This window comes from Telopea speciosissima, chromosome 10, assembly GCF_018873765.1.
Source record: "Telopea speciosissima isolate NSW1024214 ecotype Mountain lineage chromosome 10, Tspe_v1, whole genome shotgun sequence".
NCBI classification, from domain to species: domain Eukaryota; kingdom Viridiplantae; phylum Streptophyta; class Magnoliopsida; order Proteales; family Proteaceae; genus Telopea; species Telopea speciosissima.
In genome coordinates this window covers 6,622,879-6,634,810 of record NC_057925.1, presented here as the reverse complement: position 1 = coordinate 6,634,810, position 11,932 = coordinate 6,622,879, and the positions used below count along the sequence as shown (strand labels likewise).

Here is an 11,932-nt window from a genome sequence, read left to right as displayed (position 1 = left end):
CTTTCAAATAAGAGTTTTGTAATATTATAGCGGTTAATTGAATTTTTGGTTATACCCAAATGAATTATATCCTGAAATTCCAAAATCTGAATACCGGGTTCAACTGTTCAAGTATGAACTTTCTTTAATACTTTGGATGGACATGTAGGTATAGATAAAACCTCCTAAGATTCCCTATTTTATTGTTTGGATTTCTATCCCAGAATAGAAGAAAAACTTCCTAAGACTCCCTATTTTATTGTTGGACTTTTTTTTTCCAATTTTTTTTTGGGTAATTGACCAAAAAACTTATTTTGTATGTTCATAAAAAACAAAATTATTCTGTATCATCACAGATTAATTAAATTTGTGGTTTTTTTTTTCAGTTAGTTTATAAAATATTAAAATATTCTGTAAAATTAATCCTTGTATTATACTTGATAGAGCCTACAATTTACAATGTGTTTTTTTTTTTTTTCATAAATACCCTCCATATTGCCATTAGAGTATTTAAAAGGATATTTGTGGAAGAGAAAGGACATGTGTTGTTAAAAAATTGATACATGAAGAGTTGAGAAATCCTAAGAGAAGAAATCCTCTGGTAAATTAAGTTATTCAGGTCCAACAGCTAATGCCGATTTTACCATCTAACCGGATTCTGCTTAATACCCAAGAACCCCTTTTAAAAACATATGTTTGCAAATTTGGCATCTTATAGTACTTGTAAATGCATTAATACCCCCACTTCCTCCCGATCCAGATCTTCTATTGTCGAGCTACCTAGACACGGTGCTGTGTGCAAAGATCGCCTTATCCCCACTTGGGCAAGGCGTTTGGGCAGGGGTAAGGCGGACATTGCATGCAACACCGTGTCTGGGCAGCACGGTCCTACCTAACAGCTCAGCAGTAGAGGATCCAAATTGCTCCCCCCCCCCCAAAAAAAAAAAAAAAAAAAAAAAGTGTGCTGTGTATGAATTGAATTTTCATATTCTTCTTCATGTACTTAAATATTACTTGCTTGTCAAGTGTAAGAATGCCAAGTGGACCCGATTAAACGAGTTATTAGGCTAACAAAGCTCAAATCTTGTAGCCATGTTTCGAGATGTAAGATTGCCATGCAAGGTATTTCGTTGCTTCCTCTTTTGAATCATCCCAACTTGATAGTTTTTTGGCTGATTAATTAAAAGGAATAAATTGTTGTCGCCAAGTGGTGAACTACGAAAGCTAGGTTCTTACTTTTTTGTCCCTCGTCGTTGTTCCCTGTTATTTAATGTACTTTTTCATACAAGGGTAAACAAAAGATTTCCAAAAGGTTGAAAGTCGGTTAATACAGCTTTTTGTGAAATGATAGAATTTACCTTCAGTTAAAAAACAACATGCTATACTAAAAAGGTAAGAAAATAAATTTATAATCTTCTTATAATCAACCTTGATTACAATGAAACTAGAGTCCGGATCCTCTACTTCCGCCTGCCTCTACTTTCATGTGCGCCTACACACAATGGGATGCGCAAAGACCGCTTTACCCCTGCCTGAGCGCCTTGCCCTAGTGGGGGTAAGGTGATCTTTACACACCTCATTGTGTGTAAGGCGCACATGGAAGTAGGGGTAGGCGAAAGTAGAGGATGTTGATTCATAAAACTATGTTTGGATGCCAAAAAAAGAAAAAACATAATGAGCATAAGAGTTAAGGCCTCCAGGCGCACTATATGTGCATTGGAGACACCTCAAGGATTGACTCAATCGTCACTTACAAGGAAACCTAATATACACAAGGAAAGCTGATAAGGATTTTTATCCAAATTGATACGATGTTCACTACATCTTTCCTTCTATTTCTATTTGTACCAATCCCTTGTAATCATCCTATCTATCCATGATTCCCTCATCCTCTTCTCCTATAAGATGAGAGACTCATTGGACTTTCAAAGTGTGGAATTATCCTCTTCTGTGGACATAGATCCTAAAGAACTAAACCACGTTATATTTTTGTGTGCTATCTTCTTCAATCTTAACTTGGTGTCAAAGCTGATAAGAATCTTACCACAAAAAAAAGTTAATAAGGATTTTTATCAGCTTTCGTTGTAGGCGACGATTGAGTCAATCCTTGGGTGCCTCCAGCACATAAAGTGTGCGTTGAGCCCTTATCTCTTATAATAAGACAAAAATCATGATGATATAATGATTGATTTATGTGTCCCTCTCTCTCTCCTCAAATTCAACTTTTTTTAAATTTTTTTTTTCTTTACTTGACATCCAAGCCTAAGATTTTCCCTTTATTGAAGCTTATAAAGTAGTTTATGATCTATATAGCTCTTCTTTCAAGACTCCAAAGGGTAAGTTTGGATGGCAAAGGTGAATTTAATTTACAAATATATCATTTTTATTATTTTATATAATTAATTGATACTACATTGCCATGGTCCTCACAATTGTCCTTGTCCCCAAGAAGGGATGAAAATGAAGTTTCTATGTTTATCTAAGGAGAATGTTCTCTGTGCTGCAGCGCAGGCTGTGCCTAGGCACATGGGTCTGCCACTCAGGGGGCAGGGTGGTCATTGTGCCCACCCCCATGTGCCTGAGCGCAGCCTTCGCTGCTGCACAGAGAACTGCTCCCCATTTATCTATTAATAATTTATCCAAAATATCCAACATATAAACAAGAACTATATTAAATACTTAGTGGTGTATCATCAAAATGTCAACATTGTAGGTGTCTTTTATCCGCATGAAGGCTTTCACTTGTTTAATAATTTTTTTTATTCTCATGCATATTTAATTTCTTTAAGTTTAATAAATAAGTATGATTCTTAACATTGTGGGTGCACGTTGTGTTTGTCAATGAGGAATCTATTAGTCATCTTTTGTCTTACAGCTATTTGGGTTTACTTTTGTGACCATTTTCTATCAAAATGGAAACCTACTCAGGCAAGAGAGGAAAGCTTAAGTAATGTTTATTTTTTATTTATTACTCATTTGGTCTATTTGGAAGAAGGGAGAGATAAGAAATTTAGAAGGTGGCAGATATGATGAGAACCACAACATGGGCAAGAGACTCAAAATCTCAAGTAAAGTTTTGATTTTTTATTGTGTTGTTTGTATTTTTTTCTTTTTTGGGTTGTGTTTGGTGTAGTTACGGTTGATTACACTGAGTATTGAATTTTTTTTTGAATGAAACGGTCTTTAAATTAAGAAACTTATGTACAATAAGGGTCAGAGCTATCGAAATAGGGGAAGACATTTGTTGGGATATAAATGGATATGAAAATAAGTTGACCACATAATGGGAACACCCTCAATAACTTGTCTTTTTTAGTCAAATTACCTATCTTTCCTTTTGTCTTATCTAAGACAAGTCAAAAGTGGAGGACAAAATGATGCCTTGGTTACACCAAGAATAAACTTTTTTTTTTTTTGGGAGGGGGAGGCAGATCCCATTCTCGTACGAGAATGGGTGTGAGCCACCTATATGGCATCTACCATGAGTGGGTTCCACATGGTGGATGCCATCTCCAGCTAAGGGGGGAAGGTTCTCTAGCAAGTAGCAACCATGGAGGATACACTAGTACACTAGCTAGCTCGCTCTCTCTCTCCTCTTCACATAAAGTGATCTCTCTACCCTTTACATAGGAAGCCTCTTTGTTGCTCCTCATTGGTATGTTCCCCTCATTGGTATGTTCCCCTAAGCCACTTGCTCAAAGAACCCTTCCCCCTCCTCCCCCCTCTCCCCCCTTGTCCAATCTGAGGCAATTGGGTTGTTTAACAAGAAGGGTGGTACAAGTGATTATAGAAGGGTGACCTAAGTTCATTTTATTTGCATTTTGGAAAGCTCAATCCTTAAGCACACAGTAATTTTTCTCTTGCATGGTACATTCTGCCAACTTTATTTGTTGATGACATGGCTAAATTTGGGGTTACTAGGGAATCTCTGTTTTGAGGCTTTATCCCATAGGGTAGTCTTTGAGGGTTCCTAGCCCTTCATGGCTGGTGAAGTCATTGTTTGCAAGCATTCTCTCCTCTTTATGTTATTTGCAATTTGATTTATGTTAGTGTAATTTTCTTATTGACACCCCTTAAGGTATCAATAGATTTATAACCTTATTTTTTCTTGTTCCTTATTTTATTTTAAAAAATAATACAATGTTTAATGTAGGGCTAAAAAAGGGATTTTCAAAAAGTTCAAAGTCATTTACCCGCATTTGAAAAAATTACGTTAAATGTTTTTTGGGAATAAGATAATGAGCAATGGAATGTGTGTGTCAAGTTCTAAATACACCAACAGAGGTGTCATTAAACAGTGACACTCCCTTTGTTAATAATATTATGGGAAAAGGAGGCGCACAACATCAATGCATAGATTCTTGTGCATGCTCTCTCGCATCAACCCATGGGTCTTGCACTCTCTCGCCTCAATAAATGCCTGCCCTTATTGGATGATTCATCTCCCTTCCCTCCTAGTGGTGCAAAACTGCACTCTGACATTATATTAAACCCTTTCTCTTATATTATTCACTTATTGTATTATTCTTGAATTTATCATTGTCTAGGTGAACCATCAAGTCATATGGCCCATGGAGGGAATAGTTCTTCCAAGCAGGCTACTCAAAAATGAATCTCCAAGCGGGCAACTGAATATCTACCATGTGGACGAGTAATAGAAGTTTTGATTATTGGATATTGAGATAGTGGTATGATTGGCCATATGTCAAATTTTAGAATCTAAATCAAACAAATACCCTCCCACGTATCTCGAGTTAGATTGCTAAGGCAACACATTGTAGGCCGAGGCAAAGGAAATGCTCAATGAAATACAACAATCAAAATTTGAAGTGTTTAGATTGACTGTCAAAGCTTGGTTGACCTACTACAACAAAGCATGGGGTGCTGAACTTGGAAAATATTTACTTTTCTTTATGATATTAAGAATGTAATCAGTGATTCTTGGATGTGACTGTAATATCTTTTCCCATAAAGAAACTTTAAGGGCAAGGATTGACAAAATTTTATGATGTAGACTCTCATCTTTTTTCTTAGTCTTATGATTGTTTTCTTTCTACCTAAAAGTTTAAAAAAAGAGAGCCTCCCATGTATTGGCATGTATTTCCAAAAGTTTCTAAGTACACCTATTATTAGTTTGGCAATTACTGTGCACTCTTTCATAGTCTTAGATCTTTCAAAACTTAGATTTGGCCATCAAGAGAATGCCGATTAGGCTGAAACCTTACATGTGAGTAGGAGACCCACTTTACATTGACATGTGACAAATATATAGGTGCCCGCTTGAAGATTCCTTTTTAAGCTGCCCATTTAGATAATCCTCTCCCAACGATGAAATAAAAACATGGGAGAGGGTTCTCTAAGCAAACAACATATGGTTTCATACATGGGAGGCTTTGTGAGGTCGTTTTATGTGTAAAGAAGAGAGAGAAAGGGAGAGGTTGCTAGCGTCATGGATTTAGTTCATGGTATCAGTTATTGTCAATACTTATACCAATATTGATTCCTATACATATTGGTTTTATCGAATTGTACATATCGATACTTATACCAAACCAAAATAGCATTTTACATAAAAAAAAAAAATACCACATTTGTACCATGCTAGCTGATCCATATCAATCACATGTTGATACCAATCGTGGCTAATACGACTGATCCGATACTAATTCCTAAAATAGTGGCTAACCTACTCTCCCTTCGTTGCTCAGATAATTCTTTTCCTAAAAACATACTATGATGGTGGGTGGACCGTCCTCAATGGGTGGAGGAAAACTTTATCCTTGAAAAAAAATTGACTTATTAATCTGTCAAAATTTTGAAAATTTTTTTCCACGCTTAAGGAACAAAATCTCCAAATTCCATTTCGAGGAGAAAGAAAAGGAAAACACAGCTTACATAAGTCTTAGGATCACTGGACCCCTAGAGTCACAATACTATGGAAAATAAATCTAACCTAGACAATTGATATAGCGAAAAGTCAAGATGGTGTGGGTATGTCTTATCTAGCTAACAAGTTTGCCACTTGGTTCCCTTTTCAAACACATGATGGATTCTTACAACCTTATTGTGCAAGCCAAAAACCACCAGAATTCGCATCGTTATCAAAGTTTTATCGTCTTAGTAAGAAAGAGGAAAACAGAATGTGTGTATAAACCCTCTCAATCGTTGGATGGTGACTGAAAAATTGAACGCCCAAACAGTTCGAAAAGGATCTGGATTTAGAAGAGAGGGAGAGATGTTTCTAATGTAAGCTCTTTCTTATAGTCTCTCCTCGCTCTCCTCCCCATGCCCCATACAGCCATGGCTCCCTGATTGGTGCGCTCCCTTGCCGCTTGCTCAGTCTCCCTAAATTAAACATGGGAAAAAAGTTTTAACTGTTAAGTACACATTTCTCAAACATTCCGACTCCAGAAGTTGGGGATAGAATTTGATCCAAAGAGCTGAGCTCGACAGACAGGAAGGTAGAGTGAGTTTTAAGTGCTAAAGATGGAATTTTCTGTGCTTTTTGACTATTGTGGCTCCTAAATGCACTTGGTTATTCCTTTCTCATCAAACCCATAAAGGAATCAGCCTTTTTCCCATCGAATTCCAACATTAAATCACATTTGATTCTTATCGGGCCTTCACTGGGAATAACAGCTGTGACTATGCATGTACTATTAGAATAACTGTGATACTTTTCTTATCATCAGATATGGTAAAATGGTCGCTCAAAGATTCTCAAAAACAAATCATGGTTTCTTTCAGTCCGTGATGTCAAACAGTGAAAAAAAATCAGAAAGAACCATATAGAAATTTTAGGTAATAGTTTTTCTCTTTCTCTAGGAGGGTGAAGATGTTGACATTTCTCTGTATTTGTAATGTTCAGATTTCTTCTCCTCTCGCCTGCCTTCTCTGTCCATTGCGTTGGAGTATTATAATGGGTCGAATTTCGAGTACCCAAGTGGGAAAAGGAGACTATAACCCCCCCTTCCTCTCTGTTTTACTTGTTTGTAGACTTGGTTGTGGATTTATTTTATATTTCTGTCTTGGTTGCAGTTTCCTAACTTCTGTTTTTGGTTTTGCATTAATCAAATTCTTCTATGATCTGTTGTATCATTGTTAAATGTATACTCCAACGTATAAACATTCAATTTTAGGGAAGTGAAGGCACCCAGAGGCCGTGATCTTTTTTTTTTCTTTTCTATTGGAAATGAGCACAATGTATTTGTGTTTTTGGCTAAATTACTTTTCCTAGCTATCCATTTAAGGAATAATTAAAGGCTTGTTGGGGGTTGTGAATTTATGCCAATTCCAGTATCTCACACATTAAACTATTAAGCTTCTGATACCCATAGCAGAAAATTCCGGATTTCTGATAACAAAAGTGATAAGACTCTTTAAGAATCACTTAAGTTCTGGATTTTAGAACCGACCACCTTTTTATAGTTAGGAATTAGGATTCAACGTTTCACAGTAAACACTCCAATTTTATTCATATATAGAGTTAACAGACATTTGTTTGTTTAATTAGTTAATATATTAATTAATTATATTCTGATAAATTTTTGTCATTTTTTTTACATATATATTGGGCTTTGGGTATATCAAGATGTTGTTCATCTCTATCCATCTTAGGAATAATATAAAAGATTGATGGGGTTGTGCATTCAAATTAATATCTTATGTTAGAAGTCTTGTAGAATATGAGAAATAGACAATTTCTCCAATAAGACCTTTGAATTCAAAGTATGATGTTAATCCCCCTTTCTGCTTCATCGTCTTTTCTGATTTTACGTGTTTTTTCTGAGGGAATTCACCCAAAACCAAACAAACTTTCTTATTGTTCTGATGTCAATTAAGATAGAAGATGGTAATCGATCAGTTCTAGGTGCTAGTGAAGTAGTCTGTCCAGTGTTTTGTAGTTTTTCTCTTTCATAGTATACAAAATTCTGATTTCCTGTAAATGAACACTCATAAGCTTGAGTGCCAAGAACCAAACAATGGATGGCTGAGTGATTATTCTTTGGAATTATCTGATCGCTCCTCTGGAAATTTTGGTTCTCGGCAGTCTTGGAATATGGGAGTTTGTTTCGAATCTCCATCATCCGCTATGGGAGGAGGATCTCTACTGGAAAACCACAGGAGTGCTAATCCTGCTGGTACAATTTCAAGTCATTTTGGATCAACAACTTCTACTTTTTATACAGCTCAAGATTACATAGGTTTTCCACAGTGCCAGTTTCAAGTTGACACATTCCCGTGGAGCCCCCAGCTTCACAAGAATTATGAGCTAGCAATTCCATCATTACAGCCTTATGAGGATCCCCTTTCTATTAACTCAGCAAAGCATGATGATATTGACCTTCAATCAAGGGATACCTTGCAATCTGTTGTGAAACTTCCGTTGCATAGCAATCAGAAATCTGTATTTTGTGATGACTCCAATAGAATCTCCTCAAGATATTTGCGAGGGAGTGACTACATCCCTCTTCTGCAAAATAAGTTGGCTGGTAAGGAGGCCACCTTGGCTAATAGGCACCTCTCAGTCCCTATTCAAAGAAGTCAGAATCCTAGAGTAAGTTCTTTTCTTTCCCCTCCTCTCCCAGTCTCTGACATCATATAGATTTTTCTTTCCAGTCATTCAAGTTATGTGGCTTTAATTATATGCATAATTATAGAGAAGAATTAGCTTGATTGGATTTGGGCTTTTCAATTTTTATAGGTTGGTTGTAATCCATTCACCGCTCTAGCACAGCCGAGCTTCCATCATCAACCGGACAGGCAATCTCTAAGACCTACTTCAGGGGGTGTTTCTTTTACTTCTGGCAGTCCTGTTTCATCTGGAGCAGCAGCGTCAAGTAAAACACGGATTAGATGGACTCCAGATCTTCATGAGCGGTTTGTTGAATCAGTGAATCGTCTTGGAGGTGCAGACAGTAAGTAATATGATAAGAACTTGTTCAAGTCAATAAAGGAGCCGTCAAATGACATATTATTTGTTCTTGAGTGCAGAGGCAACTCCGAAGGGAATCCTGAGGTTGATGGACTCTGAAGGATTGACCATCTTCCATGTGAAAAGCCATTTGCAGGTTGGTTTTCTCTTCCCCTCCCTTTTGCAAAGTACACAACATTGGATGTTTAACTTGATTGTGATTTAGTTTTGGGGGACATGAGTGAACCTTTTTAATTTGCCTGACAGAAATATCGAACTGCCAAGTACATGCCAGAATCTGCAGAAGGTAAATTTATTATCATTTACTCATCTGTTACTACTGAATGGATTTCATTTTATTAGATTTGTGAGCTTGTTAGCTGATGGAAATCTGATACCCATCAGTTATTGCTCTATAGATTGCTAATGTTGACTGTGCTGTTTTGAGTTTTCTAATAGGAGAATAATCTAGCTTCTCCCTATTGCATGGCGTACAATAATTTGTTCTAATAATCCCAGGCTTTTATAATGAACCATTTGAAATTCAAACTGGATTTGATTTTTGGGTTTATTTACACTTGCTAGATGTATCATTGCTATCTAGATTGCATAATGAGGTTGGACCTCAGAGCAACAGTAAGGTTGCTCCATTGCGACCTAGTGGTATCAGGTGCCACAGACCCCGCAGTGGCGGGAACCTCGTGCACTAGGTACACTCTTTTTTTTGTATCAGTTAACTAACATGAATGTAGTTTATCAAGTCTCCTAGATGTTCTCGGTATCTAATACCTCTAATTGGTGTCTGGCAGTGGTTTATGTGTCCATATCTATGTTACATTGTTCTCCTGCCCCTTTTCATCCATCTAACATTTGGTACTACTTACTACCTTTGAAAATGACCGAGGATGGGCTCGTGAAGCTATGATATTTTGGCCAGCCTAAAGCATTGTTGGGTCCTATGATGCAACTCTAATGCACCCCAGCACTGATCTATTTTCATGTTTTTGCTTGCATGTGGGATCTCCTTTCATTCTGGATTGCTGGGGATGCTCAGAATTAACCACTTTATTCACGTACAAGCATCGAATTCCGGTTGTCGATAGCCATCCATGTCTAGATGTTGAAAGCTAGAAGAGGAGGAAGTGCTAATAAATATTACACAGTGATTAGATGATGAATCATTTTTCTTTCTTTTTGGTTCCACTTAGAGAAACTAGTTTGCTGACACTGATGTGAGTGTTGAGACATGCAGTGTTGAGAATATCCTCAAACATTTTACTAGTTTCTTATGCTAATTATGCCTCTGTATAAATTCTCAAGTAACAAATCTGAGTATAAATTTCACAAGTAACAGTTCCGAGTATGATAATTCGAATCCCTTCTATGGCCATCAATTAGTTACAGGAAACTAAAAAAAAAAAATGTCTGTTTTCTGTTGCTATTGCAGGAAAGTCGGACCGGAAAACATGTTCCAACAACATTGCTCAGATTGATACGAAAACGTAAGTTTCTTATGACATGAAGTCTCTTGCCTTGGTTAATCATTAACATGCATACTGGATGTCTCAAACATTTATTTTATCACTCAAGAACTTTCTGACTTTATATTGTTTACACTATTAACTAGGTTATATATAAGTATATAGTATTCACTAACATATGCACATGTAGCTAAACTTCCTACAATTTTATCACCTGTATCATAGTTGCATGCAAATCACAGAAGCACTGAGACAGCAACTAGATGTACAGAGGCATCTCCATGAACAATTAGAGGTGTGTTCACCCTTACATGGCTTTTCTTTCTGTTTCTGTCCTCGTATATATTTCATCAAGAGACCATAACACTTATTCATCCACTCCCTTACTGTCAGATTCAGAGAAATTTACAAGTGCGGATTGAAGAACAAGGGAGGCAACTCAAAATGATGTTTGAAGAGCAGCAGAAAACAAACCAGAGCCTTTTTCAGACTGAGAATCTGGATAATTTGTTCCCTGAAAAGTTAAATAGTCTTGAGGATATTCAGGCTTCTACTGTAGGAGAACAATCTGAGAGTTCCTACTTCCACTCCGAAATAAGTTAGTTAGCTTCTGGTGCTGCATTCTTTGTTCTTAAACTTTGTAAGCCGGGCCTAGAAATAGTTCATTAAAATATCAATCAAAGTTCAAACTACAAGCTTCGTTTCGTTGCAAGGGAAACAAAGGGAAGGGGAGTGAAATTAAATCAATACTAAAATAGAAACTTTTGTAATCATTATCTAACACGATTATGTTAAACCTTCTAAATTTGATTATTAAATTTTAATATCTTGGAATCCAATTCTCTGCTTAAGAAGTAAAGATTCTATTTGAAAAAGACGATTACGATATTTTATTAAGAGTTTAAGGCAATTATAGAATCATGATTACAAAAGTTTCCATTTTCAATTTAGAAGAACATTGAACTGCAATTTTATCAGACATGGGACCAATACTAATTGAATTCAAGTCGAATTGCCAATTCAATCTATTCTGATCCGATTTCTAAACCATGAATATTTGGACCAGGGTTTTAATACCCAGAATCGGATTGGTCGAATCGACCTATTTGAATCGGAATCGTCCTGAGCCTTGATCACGATTCCTGCTGATTTGAATCGATCGATCCATACAGATTTTTTAGGGTTCAGGCTGATTCAGACCGATTTTCCACCAATTCCAGCTGAAGCGGAAATTGGTCCAGATCAGCCTATCCAAATTAGACTTCTAGGGTTCAGGCTGATGTTGACCCATGGACTGTTCTGGCATTAAAAAGGCAAATTTGAGGGTTTTAAAATTACTCGATCAACCAGATCGACTAAACGAATCCAAACTAAATAAACCAAATTAAACAGAATACATGAAAACCGAATAAGAGCTGAATAAAACCTCATCAGTTTGAGGGTTTTAAAATTATTCGATGTGTACATATTAAAACTGAACCGAAAAACCAAAACGAAACTGTTTGACACCTTTACCATCTATGAGCTTAGGACTAGGGGTGTCAATCGATCAATTTGG

The 11,932-nt window shown here is 36.6% G+C and overlaps 1 protein-coding gene across 1 annotated transcript; it reads left to right on the top strand.

Annotated features, from left to right (window-relative positions):
- The first annotated feature begins 7,490 nt into the window (after positions 1–7,490).
- On the top strand, positions 7,491–11,054 carry LOC122641421 (myb family transcription factor PHL5-like). Its single transcript, XM_043834657.1, has 7 exons — positions 7,491–8,536; positions 8,684–8,897; positions 8,974–9,050; positions 9,161–9,200; positions 10,341–10,395; positions 10,600–10,669; positions 10,768–11,054. The coding sequence occupies exons 1-7, from the start codon at positions 7,925–7,927 to the stop codon at positions 10,975–10,977; spliced, it is 1,278 nt and encodes a 425-aa protein (XP_043690592.1). The 5' UTR covers positions 7,491–7,924; the 3' UTR covers positions 10,978–11,054.
- Positions 11,055–11,932: the final 878 nt, after the last annotated feature.